General features: G+C 40.0%; 1 protein-coding gene across 1 annotated transcript; it reads right to left on the bottom strand.

The window, feature by feature from the left end:
• Window positions 1–5,551: 5,551 nt before the first annotated feature.
• On the bottom strand, window positions 5,552–16,692 carry LOC309560607 (myosin heavy chain, skeletal muscle, adult-like; the record flags this gene model as incomplete). Its single annotated transcript, XM_082264232.1, has 38 exons — window positions 5,552–5,569; window positions 5,754–5,888; window positions 6,016–6,111; window positions 6,316–6,420; window positions 6,514–6,684; window positions 6,768–6,893; window positions 6,982–7,185; window positions 7,268–7,576; window positions 7,696–7,820; window positions 8,031–8,196; window positions 8,277–8,460; window positions 8,554–8,750; window positions 8,901–9,019; window positions 9,469–9,595; window positions 9,675–10,064; window positions 10,600–10,690; window positions 10,778–10,923; window positions 11,012–11,188; window positions 11,270–11,512; window positions 11,628–11,883; window positions 11,995–12,131; window positions 12,217–12,340; window positions 12,482–12,599; window positions 12,716–12,803; window positions 12,973–13,046; window positions 13,149–13,455; window positions 13,549–13,719; window positions 13,798–13,947; window positions 14,042–14,160; window positions 14,251–14,389; window positions 14,510–14,613; window positions 14,727–14,825; window positions 14,907–14,970; window positions 15,066–15,158; window positions 15,379–15,521; window positions 15,608–15,764; window positions 16,263–16,406; window positions 16,492–16,692. The coding sequence occupies 38 exons, from the start codon at window positions 16,690–16,692 to the stop codon at window positions 5,552–5,554; spliced, it is 5,817 nt and encodes a 1,938-aa protein (XP_082120358.1).
• Window positions 16,693–22,496: the final 5,804 nt, after the last annotated feature.

Below are 22,496 nucleotides of genomic sequence, written 5' to 3'. Positions count from 1 at the left end.
CTCTACTCGGCCCTGCTTGGCCCGGTTTGCTTTTCCACTGTGGTACCGCATGGTATAGTGTCGGAACGGTTCGGTACGGTACGGTATAGGTTTGCTTTTCCACTAAAGTAGTACAAAAGTTAAGTGGGTGGGATAACAACGGGGTGGGTGTGATTCTCTGACCAATCAGTGGCTAGTAGTGACTGCATGCAAAGGATTGTGGGATATGGTACCAGTTTGGTACCTGTTGGAACCACAATCGAGTAGGTACTGTTTTTTCAGAGCCGTACCGTACCGTTCGGTTCCATGCAGTGGAAATCAAACCTATACCGTACCGTACCGAACCGTTCCGACCCTATACCATGCGGTACCGCAGTGGAAAAGCACAAAAGCGGGCCGAACCGGTACGGTTCCATGCAGTGGAAAAGCGCCAAAATAGAAAACCTCCATATACACTATCCTATACCCATAGTTGATCCAAAGGATAGCAAAAATCAAAATATATCTTTTGCATTTAGAATTGCATCCAGAAATTCATTTAGAAATGCATTTTTTAAAACAATCTCCTAAGCTGGCAAGAACTAGTTCTTGACGGAGTCTATTCCACATTTTCACAGCTCTTACTGCAAAGAAACCTTTCCGTATGTGGAGGTCCCCTTGTCCTCTGTAATGACCTGAAAGTGAATAACTGTACACCAAGTTCATTATATATAGTATATATGATGTATGCATGTTTTTAGCCCCCATGTGCATAACTTTACAATTATCAACATTAAAGGATAAGTTCACCTTTCGTAACATGTTACATGCTACACCCATATTTATGTTACGAACAGACCAGCCCCCGCACCTCCCTGATCCTGCTGATTGCTGGTGCCATATCACAAAAAATGGCCTGGTCTTTAAGGGGGTAAAACCTTCCATGGCTGAGTTAAAACTCATTTGCCACATAGTTTCCCAATTAAATATTGTTGTTTTTTTTTTTTTTTAACGATTTGAACAACCACCACATAAATAGTGGAGAATGTTTCATAATACTCATTTGAATACATGTGTCATGGGATCACGCCAAAAAGCGACTTGCTAACCAGGGCAAGAACCTTGTTTGGGGAAGGAGAGAGATAGAACAAGGCTGTGAAACAGTTTTCATACCCTGCAATATCACGAGCCACCACAAGAGGGAGACTAACCCAAATCCAGCTGGCTGGACACACAGGCACACACTAATCTGGCATACATATCAATGCAGTCAACAGCTAGTTGCTCACACATGCTACTGAGATTCCTCGAGCTATCATGTAAGCTAACATCTTCGTGCAGTTTCACCTTTTCAACTGCCAACACATGCTAGACATACAAGTCAGGGTAGCTTGCCACCACCTGCAGTTTTGTCAGCTGACTGGTTTGCTATATACACCACACACACAGATAGATCTCAGTTGCTGGCAATGAGGCTTGCCCTTGCCTATGGCAGATGTGAGAGCCTCCATACATTTACCCTAATCTACATGCAGTCAGATTGGCTATCTTGTTCTCTGTCAGCCAACCACTGCAATTACAGAGATCATGAGGGCAAAGCCACACAATGCAATCTCTGGAAGGGAATCTATGATGAAGCATACAGGCACTAGTAATAATGCAATATGCTCTATAGGATAACCATTCTCAACCAGGGTTTCTCCAAAGGTTGCTTGTGGTTCCTCGAGCTGTGGCCGGTTGCTCTCCTATTTGATGTTGCCTGCGTAATTCCAAGACCAAAGCCAGCAGCATGGCACCAATGATATTTTTTTCTGTCTGTAAGGGTGCCATTCTTCCTACTGACCACCAATGTAAGAGGCATTTTTACCATTGAACCCCAATGAATTGGTTTTAGCAAGAGTTCTGTTCTGTGAGACCTGAAAATGTCTTTCCTCTGGGGTAACAAGGTTGAGAATGGCTGATCTAGGAGTTATGAATTCATAGTTTAACACACAGAACTGTATGATGAATATCCCTAGGTGGGTAGTATATAGAATTCAAAAAGGAAATGACATACTGAAATATTGATATATTTACAATAAAAAGGAAGAAAGCCAGAAATAATCGCTACTGTTTGGGCAGTATAATTTTATCCTGTAGGCGGGAGAACACCAGAAATTCCAGTAACCATCAGGTATTTGAACATACTCCAGAGGAATTACAGTTTTCATTTTCATGCTATTTATATATTTATTTAGAGGAAAGATGTGGGGTGGACATTTTCCTTTGGCCAATCTTCTTTGGAAGAGGTACCTTGCCAGGTGTGAGGAGGGTTCTTTCTTCTTTTTGCAGTGGCCATAGATTATATGGACCAGTTGATTCTTTCTATCAATCAATCTGTTGAATCTATCTCATTCAATCTATCTAAGCTTCTCACCTACCCTGTACTCCAGGGGTAGTTGATCCAGAGAATATCTGATTGCCTCCTGGGGGATCAGAAAGGACTGTTTTCTCCCATTTGTTCATGCTTTAAGTAGCAAAGAAAGTCTTATCACCCGCTCGTCCAGTTAAAATCACCTTTTTTTGTAGCATGTTCATAAAAGTAACTCCAAAATACAAATGTGGGGGAACACACATTTTTTTTTTTTGTTTTTTTTTTTTGTTTTTTGCATGCTTCTGGATCAACTGTGGGTAAAGGATTGTGTACGTATATGGAGGTTTTCTTTTTGTTAGTTTTTTTCTATTGGTTGAACTGAATGGACATGTGTCTTTTTTTTTAATCTGACTAACTATCTTTTCCACTGCATGGAACCGAACGGTTCGGCACGCTTTTGTGCTTTTCCACTGCTGGTATCGCATGGTATAGTGTAGGAACGGTTCGGTACGGTACGGTACGGTACGGCGGCGCTTTTCCACTGCATGGAACCGAACAGTACGGTACGGCTCTGAAAAAAACAGTACCTACTCGATTGTGGTTCCAACAGGTACCAAACTGGTACCATATCCCACAATCCTTTGCATGCAGTCACTACTAGCCACTGATTGGTCAGAGAATCCCACCCACCCCATTGTTATCCCACCCACTTAACTTTAGTACTACTTTAGTGGAAAAACAAACCATATCGTACCGTACCGAACCGTTCCAACACCGTACCATGCGGTACCAGCAGTGGAAAAGCAAACCGGGCCAAGCAGGGCCGAGTAGAGCCGAGCCGGTACTTGCAGTGGAAAATTGCCATAAATATACAGGGCTTTTTTTCAGCGGGAACGCGGGGGAACGCAGTTTCCCGGCACCTCCAGCACTGAATGTATTGTATGTAATGGTAAGGGGTACTGGGGTGTACTGGGGTTTCAATTGATGCTGACTGCTGGGGGGTCTATTGTTGCTGGAGGGGATCTAGTTTTGCATTGAGGTCTATTGTTGCTGGGGAGGTCTATTGTTGCTGGTTTGCTGGGGGGTGGGCTTATGTTGTTAGGGGTCAATTGTTGCTGGAAGGGATTTGATGTTGAGGGAGGGGTCTATTGATGCTGGCTGTTGGGAAATCTATTGTTGCTGCTCAAGGTCTTTTGTTGCTGAGGTGGCATTTTTTGTAGGGGTCCATTGTTGCTGGAGATGCTCTATTGTTGCTTGCTGCAGGGGGTCTATTTTACTGCTGGGTGGGGGTGGAATCAAGAACAGTTACTCAGAGGTGGATAGGGACGGAGACAAGCATTGACTCACAAAGGGGGAGTTCCTGCATCTATTCATTTAGAAAAAAAGCCCTGTAAATATTTAACTATGAACTACCCTTCTACAAAAAATAGTTTGGTAAGAACCTCAGCTTTCTTTATAAGGCTGCATATGCCAGTAGAGGGGTACCTGCAAAATCTGACAAAGTGTGGACAGGCTGGGTAAATGATGCATCTACTGCATCAGAGTGAGAGCTGTCTCTCTTTGAATATGCGGTTCAATCGTTTATCAATACCATAAGAGTGCATGTAGTGCTTCAGGTTTATAATTTGATTGGAGATAGGTATCAGTCAGTATTACATGTGGGATTCATCTGTGAAGAGTTGATTGTATATCTGGATGCCATAGTCGGTTGCATATAGTACTATTATGAAAAGAAAATAATTCTTATGTGGAAATGTAGTTGGCTTTTCTCACTTGTGCCGTTGCATGACTCTTTTATGTTTTTTTCTTACTTTTTATTTTTATTTCTTTTTGCGTTGTCACTTTACAAGTTTCATGTTTGTACCATGTTTAAAAGTTCAATAAAAAGAGTTAAAAAAAAAAACAAAAAAAAAAAAGAACCTCAGCTTTACTATTAAAGTCCTTACAAGTGCGCTTTCTCTGTCATCTAATATATTGGCTTTTCAGTACATTATAAAAAAAAACGTATGGCGGCTGTATGAATGCATAAAGCTGTTGGTGTCCACTGCCTTCCTATAAGCGTTGGTGCAAATTGACCTTTTTTAACTTGCCAAGTATAGGAAATGAATACACTCAGTGCTTAAAGCTGTAGATGTTGGCATTGATGTGCTTGCAATAGTATCCAATATTAATATTTGGCCAGCCGCTTAATGCATACATGAAAACCTATGTCTATTACCAGATATAATTTATTTGTTGATCTGGTTTGTCATTGGGAGAACTGCAACAACTTGATAGATGATTGATTTAATAAAGCAAATTGCTAACTATTTTATTGTAAGTTCCTTAATTAGACTGAAGGCACTGGTTCTAAATGGTTTGCTGTAGAACACAGTCAGTTGCTTGTGATATTATGTGTGACAGGAAGTCAGGTAAATCTGTGGATGTTGTTACAGACAGGAGATACATTACCACCTGGTTTAGAAAATTCACCAATTACTATAGGGTGTCGGCTGCAGAGGTAGCCAGAAAGGTGTAAGGATGTTGAAAAGGCTTCAGCTGTTCAGGATGAGGCAATTAAGACCTCTATAAGTAATCCAGAGGATTATTACTGATTGCTGCCTCCTGAGGCTGTGTGAGCTGAGGAGAGCAGCCAGCTGAGAGACTTCTAAAGGTGAGGTGATGAACTTTTTCTGTGTGAAGAAAAACCAATGGACTATTGAGTGTCTGCTGTATGATCAGCAGTGTCTGCCCAGCAGTAGGTTGGGACAGACTCCATAGATAGGTTCCTGTGTGTGTGAAGGTGTGCCCACAGCGGCCAGGATTTAATTTGTTTGTTTTTATTTATGCTGTTTTTGATGCATGTACGTGTTTGAAGATAATTGGAAGAATAAACCATAGATTGTTGTTTTCGACCAATCCTCGGCTATCTCCCTGTGTAACGAACCCCCCCAAGGGGTCATCCACACCCGCCACCGAGCTAATCCCTCACTTATGATATAATTTTGGCATATGAGTCTGCTGCAGGTACAATAGTAGTTAGGAACCTGGTGACTGATGCATACCAGGTGACTCTAGACATTATTCAAGGTAGGTAGATTCATTTTTTGTGATAGATTGCTTACAATACAGAAGACACAACAACATTTTACAAGCATCAAGTATGAAATTTATTCATTAGATAAATAAGGGGAGGGGGTAGGTCTCAGATTAAGAAAGTCCCATTGTGAGAGTTCCTCAGTCTGCTGTTATTCACCATCTTCACTCTTCGCTTTCTTTCTGTAGTAAAAAAAGACATGAACGCATATATTAATTTCTATCACAAGCCTAATATGAAGAAAATTAGTTGTATAGTTAAATTTATAGTATCGTTTAGAATTAAGATGATTCATCATGATGAAATACTACATGATGAAATGTAATATTTAGATAAATGTAAAGAGAAACATGTTGAAATTTTTACCTTTCCACCAACATCGCGGCTCTTAGCCCTGAGTTTGTTGACTTGGGATTCAGCAATGTCAGCTCTCTCTTCAGCTTCCTCAAGCTCATGTTGGACCTTCCTGAAGCGGCTCAGGTGAGCAGTGGCTTGTTCCTCCTGAACAAAAATTAAAAGGCATCATTAGTCAAATCAAATTTTTAATTAGAAAGCCAACCAAGAACCTAATAACCAAATTAAAAGATTCTCCTGAAAGGCAGCAATATTTGCTAAACAAATGACTTACAGATTCCTCAGCCTGTCTCTTGTAGGCCTTGACCTTTAGCTGCAGTTTGTCAACCAAGTCCTGGAGTCTCAGGGTGTTCTTCCTATCTTCCTCAGTCTGTAAAAGAAAATTAATGTTATTTTTTTAATATCAACTATATATTTTGATTAATAAAACCACCTGTAACTTAAAATGATGTATTACATTTTAGAAGGGCCAATAGTATACTAATCAAATGTTTTATAACAGTAAGGAAATGACTGCAAATGTTATGCGAATGTAATGTGAATGAAACGCTAACTTTCTTTAACTCCTGTTTACCTGGTAGCTCAGTTCCTTCACTCTCCTCTCATATTTGCGAACACCTTTGATTGCCTCAACACCACGTTTCTGTTCATTTTCCAACTCATTCTCCAGTTCACGAACCTGTGAGGAACATTTTAGTTATTAGCTATTTTTTTCGCTAAGCTCTATTAGTTATAAAACATTTTCTAAAACAAACATTTTAAATATACTTACTCTGGACTCCAGTTTCTGTAGTTGCTTCTTGCCACCCTTCAGTGCGAGCTGTTCAGCTTCATCCAGGCGGTGCTGCAGGTCCTTCACAGTCTGTTCAAGGTTCTTCTTCATCCTCTCTAAGTGGGCACTGGTGTCCTGCTCCTTCTTCAGCTCCTCTGCCATGAGTGCAGCCTTGAATAAATCAGAAACTCAGTAAGTTGGTATATTTGTCGATTTCAAATATGAGCTTTTAGTTTGCAGGACCGGTTACATACATCAGTGATGGCCTTCTTGGCTTTCTCTTCAGCATTTCTGGCTTCCTGGACAGCTTCCTCTACTTCATTCTGGAGTTGGGAAATGTCACTTTCCTGCTTCTTCTTGTTGTTGATGAGGCTGGTGTTCTGGGGTACAACAAATATTTAGTATCTATTGTGTTTTAGATATATAATTATAAGTATATATCCAGTGATAGTCAGGAACAGATCCTACCTGGGAGTGCAGGAGCTGCAGACGTTCACTGGCATCCAGAAGTTCCTGTTCTGCCAACTTGCGAGATCTCTCTGTCTGTTCCAGAGCAGCCCTTATCTCTTCAATCTCAGCTTGTTGCAGATTATTTCTGCGTTCAATTACAGCAACCTGTTCCTTCAAGTCCTCCTGTCCCCTCACAGCATCATCCAAGTGAAGCTGGGTATCCTAGATCAAAAAAGGCATATATTTGTATCTAATTCAAAACCAGAGCTCCAGTACACTGATGCTGTTTTATTGGTAAAAATACCTTTAGTTGTCCTTGCACATTTCTGAGCTGTTTCTGTGCCTCTGCAGCCTGGCGGTTGGCATGGCTGAGTTGGATCTCAAGTTCATTCAAATCTCCTTCCATCTTCTTCTTCAGTCTCAGAGCATCATTTCTGCTCCTGATTTCAGAGTCCAGTGTGCTCTGCAGGGTGTCGATAGCTCTTTGGCTGTTTCTCTTTAGCTGTTCAATTTCCTCATCCTTCTCTGCAATCTTCCTGTCCACCTCAGATTTGATCTGGTTCAGCTCAAGCTGGACACGGAGGATCTTGGCTTCTTCATGTTCCAATGATCCCTTTAATTAAGGAGCATATTTAATATTTGGGAATACTTACTATACACTTAATTTGGAATGAGTATTCTAAGGCTAAACTATCCTTTACTGTATGTGTATTTTAGATGCTATAGTTATACCTCGGCTTCCTCCAGAGCAGCCTGAAGGTCACTCTTTTCCTGTTCAACCTGCTTCCTGGCCTTCTCCAGTTCATTGATGGACTTTCCGCTCTCACCAATCTGTTCAGTCAGATCTGAGATCTCCTCTGAAAAGGTAAAACCAAAGAACTTATGCAAAGCTGACCTTGGAACCGGTTTATGTTTTATGCTTTCAGATCTTCATTGTTTTCAAACATGGCAAATACTTGTTAAAGCCATAACTGGTCACTGGAAAGCATATTAATCCGTAAAATAATTATTTAGGATCTTTCATTAAAAAATACAGTCAGAAACCTTGAGTTTAATAAAAAACCTACGTTGCAAGTTTTTGTTTTCGCGTTTCAGGGTTTCAACTTGCTCCAGAGCCTCTTCATATGAGTTCTTCAACTTGAAGATTTCAGTGCTCAGGCTACGAGCCTCTTTCTGTGCAGCCTCTAGTTCAGCCTGACCCTCCTCATACTTCTGCTTCCACTCTACCAGGACCTGTTAAATCATAAGTTTTAAAGATTCTGGATAGCTCAATAGCAAGTTATTTTTCCACAACAATGTGCTTACACATTTACCTTATCAAAGTTCCTCTGCTTCTTGTCGAGAGCAGCTGCTGCACTATTTGCTCTCTCAACATCAACCATGAGGTCCTCCACCTCAGATTGCAACCTCTGCTTGGTCTTTTCCAAAGAGCCACACTTGGAGTTCACAGCCTCCACTTGTTCCTCAGCATCCTGCAAACGCTGAGCCAACTTCTTCCTGTAATGCAAGGAAAGGTATGAAACAGAGGACTATTTTTCTATAATTGTTCAGCATTTACATACTAATTGGATTTCAATAATATCAACATACTTGGCTTCTTCCAGCTCCTCTGTGCGCTGAATGGCATCAGTTTCATATTTGGTCCTCCACTGGGCAACTTCACCATTAGCTTTGGACAGAGAACGCTGGAGTTCAGCTTTGGCTTCTTGTTCCTCCTCATATTGCTCACGGAGCAAGTCGTTATCATGGCGGGAAGATTGCAGGGCATGAGCAAGGGCGTTCTTGGCCTAGAATATGAAAGTAGGTGTTTGTTGAAATCTTGAACACACTACTGTATATTTTATTCTATACTACTGAAGTTATAAAGGCAACATAAATCATGAACACACTGTATTTTATTCTGTACTACTGAAGTTATAAAGGCAACATTAATGCACCTTTGATTCTTCTTCAAGTTGTCTCTTGAGTTCCTCAACTTGCTGTGTGAAGCCCTGCTTTCCTCTGGAGAGCTGAGAGATCAGAGATTCTTTCTCCTCAACCTGACGAGACAGCTCACCTAAAAGTACATATAATGTGATGTTGCAAGGTTTTGCAAAATAGGAGATATTTTAAAAACTACATAGAACTTTGAAAAAGAAAACCCTTATCTGTGCAAAAGTATTTTGAACTTCTTTTTTTTCCCCAGACTCTGAAAAGATCTATATATTCCCAGACTATGAAGATCCATATATTTTGGTTTCAAGAACAGAAAAAAATTACTACCTGGGTCCTTAAAAAGGCACATGGACACTTGAGGCTACAAAGGCTTAGGGTTGGACACTAATAAACTGTGCTAAATAGGACTGGTTGAACTGTTATGTATTTTATATTGATATAGCATATAACCAGATATAGAACATTCAATTATTTAAAATTCATTTTACTGGTAAGCTGTCTGTTTAAAAAATTTACATATGTCAAGTTTATTTACTTTTTTGCTACTATGGATTTTTTGGTCATAATTACCATTTTCTGTCTGCAAACGAGCTCTCTGGGCAGAAAAATCATTAAGTTGACGCAGGTGTTCATCATCCTTAGACTTAATTTCACTGAGTTGGTCCTCAAGAACACGGCTGACTTTCTCAAGGTTGGCCTGTTGGAATAGTTAGTAATGTTTAATTGAATTCTTAAGGGAAAAAAGCATAGTTAATGTATCTTAGAGATTAGCTTACCTTGGATTTGGAGACGTTTTCCAGGTTGCTTGCAAGGTCATCAATCTCCATCTTCAGTTCACTCTTCTCTTTCTCCAGCTTTTGTTTAACACGCTGCAGGTTGTCAATCTGTTCCCCAAGCTCAGCAACACTGTCAGCATGCTTCTTGCGCAGAGCAGAAGCAGTGGCTTCATGCTGAAGAGTGGCTTCTTCCAAGTCACGTCTCAGTTTCTGGAATTCAGCTTCACGCTTCTTGTTCACCTCAATCTGGGCAGATGTTGCACCACCAGCTTCTTCAAGTCTTTCACTGATTTCTTCAAGTTCTCTAGAGAGATCAGCTCTCTGTTTCTCAATCTTGGCCCGAGCTGCCCTCTCCGCTTCAATTTCCTCCTCAAGTTCTTCAATGCGAGCCTAAAAACCCAAGAGAATTATTTTGATTTACTAGATAATGTATTTTAAAACACAACTGGCCTTCTGTCAAACTATGGGTGACCCAATAACCACTTCTGGATGGAAGGTTTTCACCCTTAATGACCAGGCCATTTTTTATGATACAGCACTGCGTTACTTTAACTGACAATTGCGCGGTCGTGTAAAGCTGCACCCTAATAAAATCAATGTTCTTTTTTCCCACAAATAGAGCTTTCTTTTTTCTTATGATGGTATTTGATCACCTGTGCAATTTAAATTTTTTGCGCTATAAACAAAAAATGAGCGAAAATTCTAAAAAAATATATATATATTTTTTACTTTCTGCTATATAACATTCCCAATAAAAAAATAAAAAAATCTAATTTTTTCATAATTTTAGGCCAATTTGTATTCAGATTTTTATTCTAAAAAGGTTTCTAAAAACCTTATCAACAAAATATGAATCCCTATTAAAATAAACATTTGCCCTATTTTTTACTTCATTGATATAAAAAAAATGCCAAAAGCACTATACCTGAAGTTCTTTGATCTTCTTCTGTAGCTGAGATCCCAGGGACTGTTCATCCTCAATCTTTGTTTGGAGTTGGTTGATTTCAAAGTCTTTCCTATGATTGTATAACAAATAATAAAGGTTATATGATGCTATACAAGCATACTCAAATGTATTTATCTTTAAATAAAAAAATACATACTTCTTTAATTTTTCATCAGCTTGCTGCTTGTCATTTTCAAGGTCTAGTACTGTTTCCTGGGTTAGTTTCAGGTCACCTTCCAGCTTTCTCTTTGCCCTTTCCAAGTCAAGACGAAGCTTCTTTTCTTGTTCCAGGGAGCCTTCAAGCTATGTTAGTAAGACATTTTTTATTTAAGCTATATAAAAATGTATAAAATGTGTAGGAAGTATAACAATGTGTTTCTATGAATCTTACGTCATCAACTTGCTGTTCTAGCTTTGTCTTGGCCTTGGTTAAGGAGCTGACTTTGTCTTCCTCAGCCTGCAGATCATCAAGAGTTTGCTGATGAGCCTCCTGAAGAGCTTTCTTCTCTTTGGTGAGTTTGGAGACATTTTCATCGAGTGATGCCAATTCTTCAGTAAGGTTTTTCACCTTAAGATAAAGTACAAAATATCAGTCTGAAAGTTTTTGTGGTGAATTACAAGTCGAGCAATTAACCTCAACTGGATTTACCTTGTTTTCTGTGGCATGCTTTTCCTTCTCTACTTTGGCCAGGGTAAGTTCCAAATCATCAATGTCTTTTTTCAGCTCTGAGCATTCATCTTCCAATTTCCTTTTCTTGGCTGTCAGCTCAGCATTGCTTTCTTCTTCATCTTCAAGTCTCTCATTGAGTTCCTTGAGCTTTGATTCCAGTTGAATCTTGTTCTTGATGAGACCTTCACATCTCTCCTCAGCATCAGCCAAAGTCTCAGATTCCTGGTGAAAATCATTAAATGTTAGGGAGCTTAAAAATTTTTGGGTAATGGGAAACTTTTTTGTAACATAACTTTTACTTTATTTTTTTAAAATATCACAGTTTAATTTTACATACCGACTGGACTTGGAGCACTAGGTCATTCTTCTCCTGCAGCAGAGAAATCATTTTCTGCTCTAGCTCTTTCTTCTTTGCCTCTGACTTTACCAGAGCTTCCTTGGTCTTTTCAAATTCCTCTTTCATATTTGCCATCTCTTTCTCAGTTTCTGCACTCTTCAGGAGAGGCTTAATCTTAAAATACAGTTTCATCCATGGCCAGTGTTTGACATTCATGAATGATCTGACATTGTATTGGATGATGAATATGGCTTCCCTGTTTAAGAAATGTCACATATCAGGTAAATATGTCTATTATCAAAAATTTTGTTTAGCCTTTTTAGCTATCATTACTAGTATACTTTTGTGAGTAGAAAATCATTTTTACCTTCTTTCCATCATCTTCTTGAACTCAATTCTCATCAAGAAACCTCTGCAAAGAGCCTGAGTACGAGTGATAAGTTGTGCCAACTTTTCATCTCTCATCTCTTCCAATGTACCCAGGAGACCAGCTTTGAAGAATACCTTCAAAAAACAAAATAGTCATTTTAAATGAAAAATATTAAAAAATGTTAGATTTACTGCTCTCTGGGATTTGCTGCTATCATACCTTGGTGTGGCCAAATTTGTACTGAGTGTGGTCAACATCAATAGAACCCAAGAGTTTCTCTGATGCTTTCTTGCTGTCAATAAACTGACCATCTGGGATTGCACTGGCGTTCAGCACCTTGTAACTTTAGTAAAGAAAAAAAAAATGTTAGCAAGAAGAAATTGTCAGTGGTTTGCAAGCATTTGAATAAATAGTTTGCTCAAACCATAACTCTAATGCAATCATCTACCCTTTTTTAACATGTGCAATATGCATTCGAATTTACCGTTGCTTAAAGTCACCATAGATTATTCTGCTGGGGAATCCCTTTCTGCAGATTCTGATACCCTCCAGTACACCGTTACATCTCAGCTGGTGAATGATCAGGTGGTTCTCCATGATACCTGGGAATCAATAACATTAGAAATCATAAATGTCAGAAGTTACCAAAACAACTATAGTACCTTCTTTATGTTTGGTCTTTGCAGAATGGAGATAATTATTATTTATTTGATTGTACCTGGAGTTTTGGTCTCATTGGGGATCAGACAACGCACAAAGTGAGGGTGAGTGCTTCTCAAGTTGGTCATCAGTTTGTTCAAGTTTTCCTATAACACATACAATATAAATTAAGATTTACTGCATTTTAGAAAGCTATCTGACTGGCCATGAATGCCAAGTTGCTAAAACCTTTACTTTCTATGAACAAATAGAGTTTTCCTATAGCTACGGCAGAAATTCTGTAAGTCTTTATGCAAATTTAAAGGTCATACTAACTCTGAAAAGAGCAGACACAGTCTGGAAGGAGGATCCCTTCTTCTTCTTTCCTCCTTTGCCACCAGTGCCAGCATCTGTATATAAAACACAATGGAAGAGTCATCACAGATCTTAATCTAAATGTAAAAGTAAAAAAAAAGAAGCTTAAAATACAAAGGAATAAGCAAGCTCCTCACCATCACCAGCATTGAAGGTGGAGTACAGCAAGGACAGCAGTTTCATTGAAGATTTCTGGTACAGCTGGATAACAGATTCATTCAATGGATCCTTATTCTTGTCAAGCCAGCCAGAGATGTTGTAATCCACAGTACCAGCATAGTGCACAAGAGAGAAGTGAGCCTCAGCCTTTCCTTTGCCAGGTTTGGGCTTCTCAAAGTTCTTGCACTTGCCAAGATGCTGCTCATACAGCTTGTTTTTGAAGGATGTGTCAGTGGCCTTGGGGAACATGCACTCCTCTTCAAGGATGGAGAAGATGCCCATAGGCTGATAATAAATGATAAGTGTTACTTTAAATCTGTCACAACACATAATTCTACATTTTTGGTTTCATAATAACTTTTCCACATGTGAAATTACCTTCTCAATAAGCTCAATGCAGGCAGCCAAGTCCATACCAAAGTCAATGAACTCCCAGTCAATACCTTCCTTCTTGTATTCCTCTTGCTCCAGGACGAACATGTGGTGGTTGAAGAACTGCTGCAACTTCTCATTGGTAAAGTTGATACAGAGCTGTTCCAAGCTGTTATACTGTATGTAAAATAAAGAAATGAGAAATGGTCCTTTGCTTTCAAAGGCAGACAAAGTTTGAACTGTTCAAGAACTTACATCAAAGATTTCAAATCCAGCAATATCCAGCACACCAATAAAGTACTGTCTTGGCTGCTTGGTGTCAAGCTGCTGGTTGATACGAGTGACCATCCACAAGAAGAGTTTTTCAAAAACGGACTTGCAGAGGGCACCAACAGAGTTGTTGACCTAAAGAGGAGAGAAAAAATCATGTGTTAATACATTATAGAAAACATAGTTATCTTTGAGTATGTGGTTATTTTATTTCTTGATTTTATCATACCTGAGGTACAGTTTGTCCCTTGGTGACAAACTCATTGCCGACCTTTACTCTGGGGTAGCACAAAGCCTTCAGCAAATCAGCAGAGTTGTAACCCATCAGATAAGCAATCTTGTCAGCAACTGGAGATAAGACATATAGTATGAAATAAATCCTAAAATGGCATAGATGGAAAAAAAATCATAAAATAGTTTTAAAAACAAAAGACAAACCCTCAGTGCCATCTGGCTCGGCCTGCTCCTCCCTCTGCTTCTGCTTGAACTTCATGTTGCCGTGATGCATGACTGCACCAGTCAACTTGTAGATGCCGACCTTTTCTTCTGGGGTGAATCCCAGGATGTCAATGGCAGTCTGTTGGAAAAAATAGCTCTGGTTATTTAGTGCCTAGAAACACATTCTGTACATCTGTAGAAATTGTACAATCTGTGTAAAACTGAAAAAGTTTTTTTTTCCAAGATTTCAACAACTTACATCTGTGGCCATCAACTCCTCTTCATCATCAATACTCTTCACAGCAATTTCACCCTGGCTGATTGAAGGGTAGTCGTATGGGTTGGTGGTAACAAGAAGCATCTCTAAACACAAACAACATTGTATAGAATGATAAGTTCTACATTCAGTTACACATGTTTTATGTTTTGCATTTCTCATTTCTCTGCCTATTATCTGAAAAGAAATATGACCGTACCAACAACTTCTGGTCTCTTGTTTGTCAAGATCTGGTAGAAAATGTGGTAGCTTCTTTCAGCTGACAGCTGGAATGTTACTCTGGACTTCTCTAGCAAATCTATAAAATTGCATAGTATTAATTATATGAATTTATGTGAGAAACTAGGAAATGAGAAGAACTTGGACGGTTGCGTCTTACATGTTTCAATATCAGCTGAAGCCAGTTTTCCAGTGGTACCAAAGTGGATTCTGATGAATTTACCCTAAACATGACAAGAGAAGATTAGAAAGGAGTTAATGGAATATGGGTTCCTAGAGATGAGTAATTAATGAACCTATAGATCTCATATATACTTACAAAACGAGAAGAGTTGTCATTTCTTACAGTCTTGGCATTACCGAAGGCTTCCAGCAGAGGGTTAGCCTGGATGATTTGATCTTCCAGATTACCCTAAAAATGTAAGCATAGACTGATTTTATTTATATACCATTAACCCAACATTCTGTACAGGTGTTTTCCTATCAAAAAGGGTGGGACCCGCAATGTTGATTTATTAAAATATGGTTGGATAATTATTCTAGTAGTTTGCTACAGGCAGTATGAATTAGGGGATCTAATCAAAAGTATCAATAGGGACTTTTAGAAATGTATGCACTTCAGTTATATTTACCTGCATGCTGTTGCTTAGCTCCTTCTTCTTACCAGAGTCACCAATAGCTGCAATTGTTGCAAAGTACTGGATGACACGCTTGGTGTTGACAGTCTTTCCGGCACCAGATTCTCCAGTAATCAGGACAGACTGATTTTCACGATCTGTCAAATGCAAATGTGTATTTAAACAGATTAAACAATGTATGTGGCTCCTGAAAATATCAAAGAAACATTTCAAAGACCCGTACCTGTAAGCATAAACTGATAAGCGTTATCAGAGATGGAGAAGATGTGTGGTGGGGCTTCCATTCGCTTCTTGCCTCTGTAGCCGGCAACAACCTCAGGGTTGTACACTGGCAACCACTTGTAGGGGTTGACAGTGACGCAGAAAAGCCCAGAGTATGTCTGTAATACATTATGAAGTATATGATGTTAGTTTGTAAAACAACTGTGATTTCTTAAAATGTCTCGTTACCTAAACTAAAAATTCATATTTTACCCCAAAATATAAAATCCATTGAAGCTAAGTATCAGGATCAGCAACGGTGTGCTATAGGTTTAGATAGCTTTCCTACATTATTTTTTCTGGACTTCTTAGCTCCGTAAGCTCCAAAAGAAAAATAGACCTTTAGAACTGCCAAATAAAGATGTATTTTGCTTTAAAATTGCCTATAATTGTCGCCTGCAGTAGTTTTGAGGTGTACTCCACTATGAGAACTGTTAGGTAGGTTTAGGTAGATATTGTCCAGTCTCTTTTTTTCGGAAAATGCAATTCTCAAGTAAGCATTGAGTGTTTTTTTTTTTATAGGGACTGATTGTGAATTTGCATTCTTTAGATATAAACAAAACTTTCTTGTATTGTACCTAAAAATTTCTGTTACGCAATTATTTAGTAAAACTTACGTAGATCATCCAGGCTGCGTAACGTTCTTTGAGGTTATACAGCACAGAGGCCTCATTCAAATGAGTCATCATCGCCATGTCTTCAATTTTATCGTACTTGGGAGGATTCTGGGGGTAAACTTGGCTTTCTTTGACTGTAACAGTCTGAAATTTCAATAAACATGATTTAGTGCATATGTTATTACCCTTCCAGTCTGTGCTTAATATACAAATAAGATATGATCATTACCCTCCCATCGTCTGTCTTGACTGTGAGCTTTCCATCTTCACGAGCGGTGACCAAACCTTTTACGTAGAGTTCCTTTGGATCATCTACAAAGCAGGTGTTCTTGGCATCAAAAGGTTTGTTCTGGGCCTCCAGTCTTTCCTTTTCGCTTTTACGGAGGAAGGGTGCAGCCGCACCAAAAACCGACAGCTCACCGTCACCCATGGCTTTCTATAGGAGTAATTTTATGTTTTAAATGACCAAAACACACATCACACATATGTAATTTCAAAACGTAATCTCAAACAAGCCGACTGTCATTGTCCGAACACAGCATGCAGCATTTGGGCCAACATGAGGCAAAGTCACACCCAATGAACATGAAAGTATGTACAGAGTATACATTACCATACACCACTATTTAAGGGAACTGGAAATGCATTCCAAGCACCCCTTAAAACACTTCACATAAATTAAGCCTTACCTAGTACCCAAGCAGAGGTTGTACATCAAAGCACAAATCCATACCCCTTCAGTCTATAACTTATCAATATTTTCTTTATGTTCTAAACTGTGTAGTATGTTAACTGTAAGTATGAGACGATCCTACTATATTGTTCAGACAGGTAGGAGTACCATGTCCAGTTGCTACTGTACATGCAATACAGTAGCAATGGGGTGCATCATCCAAGTATCTATAGCACCAGCATGGCTGTTACAGAAACAGGGCCTCTAGGCTCTGCTAAGGGTTTCCTTTTTTTATTATGGAAAGGAGCAGAAGAGGTGCTCATCGACATCCTGAAAGGCCATATTTTCAGGTGCCTACATGTCCAACTGCTCCTTATTTTCTATGAACATCTTAAAGTGGTAGTAAACCCTGGAATGTTATTTTTAACTACAGTTAAGCTTCTAATATTTTGAAATAAAAAGGACAATTAATGGATTTTAAATAACTTCTCAATGACTGCTAGTTTTTTTTTTTTTTAATTCAATTATTCTTTACAGATTGTTGCCTCAATAAATGGATTTTGCACCACCCTGCACATAAGGACTACCTGAAACCCACCAAAGCAGTGTAAAGCCAATTGTCTAACAAACTCCTTTTAAAGCCAAAATATTTTCAATGGAATTGGCAATGGTTAATACCACTGCAAGGTTTTATTTGCTATCTCTCATTTTGTTAGGAAGACTACAGTTGGCAATACACATATGTATTTTTTTTTTTTTTTTTCAGTGTACAGGCTAAATTGAAAAAAAAAAATATTCCTCTATCCATGCTAACAGCATTGATAAACAAATCTCCCACTGTGGCTATTGCCTTATGACAGCCAGCCCCCACGTAAAAAGTGGCTGCATCTCACTGGATGCAGCCGCTGTTCTGCCAACAGTTATATATCCTGTCTGAATATATATTCTGTAATGCATTCTGCCTATATAATCTAACAGACTACATGTGAAGTCTGAGCAAAGGAAAGCTGTTTCTATTGAATCAGAAATTCCTTTCCTCTCTGATGCCATTCCTAAATCTATGAATATGAATACTTACCTTTTTATCTTAGACAATGATGGAAAAATATGATGATCAGCCCCTGAAAACGAAATAACGAAAAAGACTGAGCACCTTTCGGACCATTTCAAAAACAAATGACTATTTTGTCAACAGTAAACAGTCCAAAAAAGTACAAATCTCTCTAAAAAAAATAATTATTTTCCATGTAATTTTTTTAAATTCCAGAATAGCACTCAAAATGTTGTATTAATATATAATTTCTTTTTTACTGTACATTAACTGTGCGGTAAATTAAGTCAGTTAAATTAAATTAAATTTTTTAAAAATTTAATAAATGAGTGAGTAAAATATATAATAAATAGATAAATGTTTTTGCTTGTCAAGCTTTAAACAAAAAAAGTATTGGTTGGGAAAAACTGCGTATTTAGGCAAATTGGTCTAAAAAAAAAAGTCAAGTGTTATCTTATTCATATATAAAAAAAATGTTGCTGTACATTATTGTGGTAAATTAAGTCAGTTAAATTAAATTTAAAAAAAAATTAAAAAAGTGGTAGTTATTATGTGAGTAAAGTATATAATAAAAAAAGTTAATGTTTTTGCTTGCCAAGCTTTAATTTAAAAGTATCAGTTGGGGAAAAACTCCCTGTATTTAGGCAAATTGGTCTAAAAAAAAGTCAAGTCAGTCCACGTTAGAAGTTCCCCATCACTAGGTCAAGGATGCCCAATACTCACCACCAGCAGATGTGACTAACTGAGGATCCTCCGGCAGGCTTATATACCATTGCTCCTTGCCTACTCAGCTCTCTCCAGATAAGGAAGGCTCTTGGTATTTCCTTAACTGAGCAACAAGCCCAAATTATGTGTTCATCCTGGGTAAAAATAACCGACATATTTGAGCAGGGGGCCTGGGGTCCGTGCAACTGTCCCTGTCTAAAATGTGTAACTGTACCCTCCTACGCATTAAACCCGTCCACTATAGACTTTGTGAAGAATGTGACCTTAGATCATTTTACCCTTAAGAACAGGAATATTTACTAGTATACAGATCTTTAATTAATTTCAAATGCACTAAGAGAGATAGGGATTAGCTAGTTATAATATAGATCATTAAATAAATGTTTTTTTTAATATACTTACACATGTGAACATAAATATCTACATGCATGAATAGAATTTATAAAAGAAAGAAAGAAAGAAATCCCAAAATTTTAACAATAAAAGATTAAAAATGGCTGCTTTTCAGCAGAATCGTTATACATTTATGACTCTTAGTTGTTACATATCATGAAGGTAATATATAACTAAAGGCAAAACTTTTTTTTAGTTTTGAATAGAGTGGAGATGGATTAGAACACCTGTCATTTTTTTTTTTTTTTTTGCTGTCTGTGCCCCCATTCTATTTGTCCTGATTACCATTATCACTGAAAGTGAAAGCAAAAAAAAAATCACAACTTTTGAGCTGTCCCCATAAAAGTAATAGAGGGGAAATCTTCCAATGGGGACATTAGTTCTGGCAACCTTGGAGGGTGGGGGGAATTCCTGCCACTTCCTGTTTAACTATGGGACAGGAAGTGAAGATAAATCCCCCCAATGGGACACAGAGGTAAAAAATCTCAACAGGGTTATAACCCTCCCTTGCTCTATCCAAAATAATAAAAAAAACGTTTTCCTATAATTCTAATTTAATGTAGATATAAACTCTAAAGGTATTGTTCACACATGTACTAATGCAAAATAAATATTTTAAAAATGGCCTTTGGAAAGGAGCTGTTATTTTATTAATGCTTATTATCATAAAGGTTTAAGTGGATGACAATTCGTTTGCTGAAGCATTGTGTATCATAAACAAAGCTTTTCTTTCCACTAAGAATAAGCTGAACATACCCCGGTCAGGTTTGCAGAATATTCACCAAACAGCTCACAAATTCAAACATTAAAGTAGTTGTAAAGGCAGAAGGTTTTTTTTTTATAATAATGCATTCTATGCATTAAGATAGAAAGCCTTCTGTGTGCAGAAGCCCCCCCCTAATACCTACCTGAGCTTCATCTCTATCCAGCGATGTCCACGAGTGCCTCGGTCATCCTGGACTCTCCCTCCTGATTGGCTGAGACACAGCAGCGGCACCATTGGCTCCCCCTGCTGTCAATCAAACTCAGCCAATCAGGAGAGACAGGGGGCAGGGCCGAACCACTGTGCCATGTCTGAATGGACCCACTGAGTTGCAGCTCCGCTCGGGTGCCCCCCAAAGCAAGATGCTTGCTGTGGGGGCACTCAACAGGAGGGAGGGGCCAGGAGCTCTAGCCAGGGACCCAAGAAGTGGAGGATCGGGGCGCTCCGTGCAAAATCACTAAAAGAAAGGTAACATTGACACAAAAGAATTCCATTTAAAGACTGTCTTGTCTTGTCAAAACTTTGGAAATGATTGCTTCCTTCCTGGCCACACGCATGATACCCACTCAGGATTTACATCGCAGACAGCCGTCAATGCCTCTCTAATTCTTGAAGACAAGACTGTATCCAGGACGTTTCTAGCCCTGCCAGTATCAGACAACCAAAAAGAAAATCTGAAATCAGCACTCAGGTACAAAGAACTAGAGAAACACATTCAGAGGTTGCACAGCCCCCAGCACCATCTTCAGCAGGGTTGGAGTTGGAAAGGAGGGACATTGGGCAGAGTGACAGTAACAGTGATGAACAATCTGGTTGATTGGCCTGGTAATCGGGCTGAGGACGTTCATCCCCTATGACAGGCTAGAGTGCTTGTAGTATCTTTATATTACAGGTGCAATTGATGTCCCAATACATCCACTAATGCTCACATCATTGACCACCCTCCCTAATCAGGGTCATAACCATCTGGTAAGCCTCTAACTTTAGCACACATGGTGTAGTGATCTTCTTTGGGCATTTTCCTAGATATTCGCACTAGGGATAGACCGATATGGTTTTTTCAGGGCCGACACCGATATTTTGGTCACAACATATCGGTATCGGCCGATATGGGCCGATATTTTGTACATTTAACGTTTTGAAAAAAAAAAAAGACAGTTTTTTACACAAATCTGGTACTGAACATGTTAATTTTTGTTTACTGAATAATGGCTGGCTTGCTGCCACCCTGTGGTGGGGGGGGGGGGGGTGGCTGGCTGGCACCCTGTGGTGGGTGGCTGGCTGGCACCCTGTGGTGGGTGGGTGGCTGGCTGGCACCCTGTGGTGAGTGGCTGGCTGGCTGGCTGGCACATTGTGGTGGATGGGTGGCTGGCTGGCACCCTGTGGTGGTTGGCTGGCTGGCACCCTGTGGTAGGTGGGTGGCTGACACAGGGGCTGTGGGTGGCTGGCTGTTACAGGGCCTGTGGGCGGCTGGCTGGTACAGTGCCTGCAGCTGGCTGGTACAGGGCCTGTGGGTGGCTGGCTGTCTGGCACCCTGTGGTGGGTGGCTGGCACCCTGTGGTGGGTGGCTGGCTGTCTGGCACCCTGTGGTGGGTGGCTGGCACAGGGGCTGTGGGTGGCTGGCTGGTACAGGACCTGTGGTTGGCTGGCTGGCTGGTACAGTGCCTGCGGCTGGCTGGTACAGGGCCTGTGGGTGGTTTGCTGTATGGCCCCTGTCTGTGGGTGGCTGGCTGTCTGGCACCCTGTAGTGGGTGGCTGGCTGTCTGGCACCCTGTGGTGGGTGGCTGGCTGGCTGTCTGGCTCACTGTGGTGGGTGGGTGGCTGGCTGGCACCCTGTGATGGGTGACTGGCTGGCACAGAGGCTGTGGGTGGCTGGCTGGTACAGGGCCTGTGGGTAACTGGCTGGCTGGTACAGTGCTTGTGGCTGGCTGGTACAGGGCCTGTGGGTGGTTTGCTGGCTGGTACAGAGCCTGTGGGTGGGTGGGTGGCTGGCTGGCTTGCTGGTACAGTGCCTGTGGCTGGCTGGTACAGGGGCTGTGGCTGTGGGTGGCTGGTTGGCACCGGGCTGCTGTGGGTGGGTGTATGGCTGTGATACACTCCCACGAGACTAGTCCTGACTCCAGATGAGGCTGTCCAAGGCGAGGGAGGCTGCCTAAGAAGGCAGAATGACGTTACAAAAATATCGGCAATATCGGCCAGTTCTGGGGCCAATACCGATATATCGGGGAAAGTGCATATCGGCCACCGATTCGGTCTATCCCTGATTCGCACACTCTATTTTTGGGTGATATTCCAAATTTATATTGACTGTGTTTTTTCCTGTGTAGCAGCTACTTGCAACCACCTTTTTCACTTATCCAAAGGATTGGTTTTGGTTTACTCTCTTTTTAGGATTTTTTGTAATTTCTTACTATTAGCAGAGCTTGCCAAGACATTGTGCTGCCTGGGGCCAAGAATGAGATGCTGTTGTTGTGCCCACCCCCCCCCCCCAAAAAAAAAAAATCACACCCACCAAAAGGCACCCACATCCATTATTTTATATCATGATAATTAAAACTAAAATTTAATTTATCAGGAAGCCAGATTTACATGCATAGTGGTGGTGGTGGTGGTGGGGGTGGGGGGGTT

Source organism: Pelophylax lessonae (genome assembly GCF_965119305.1).
Source record: "Pelophylax lessonae genome assembly, chromosome: 7".
Taxonomy (NCBI): domain Eukaryota; kingdom Metazoa; phylum Chordata; class Amphibia; order Anura; family Ranidae; genus Pelophylax; species Pelophylax lessonae.
This window is presented reverse-complemented; position numbering and strand designations above follow the sequence as displayed.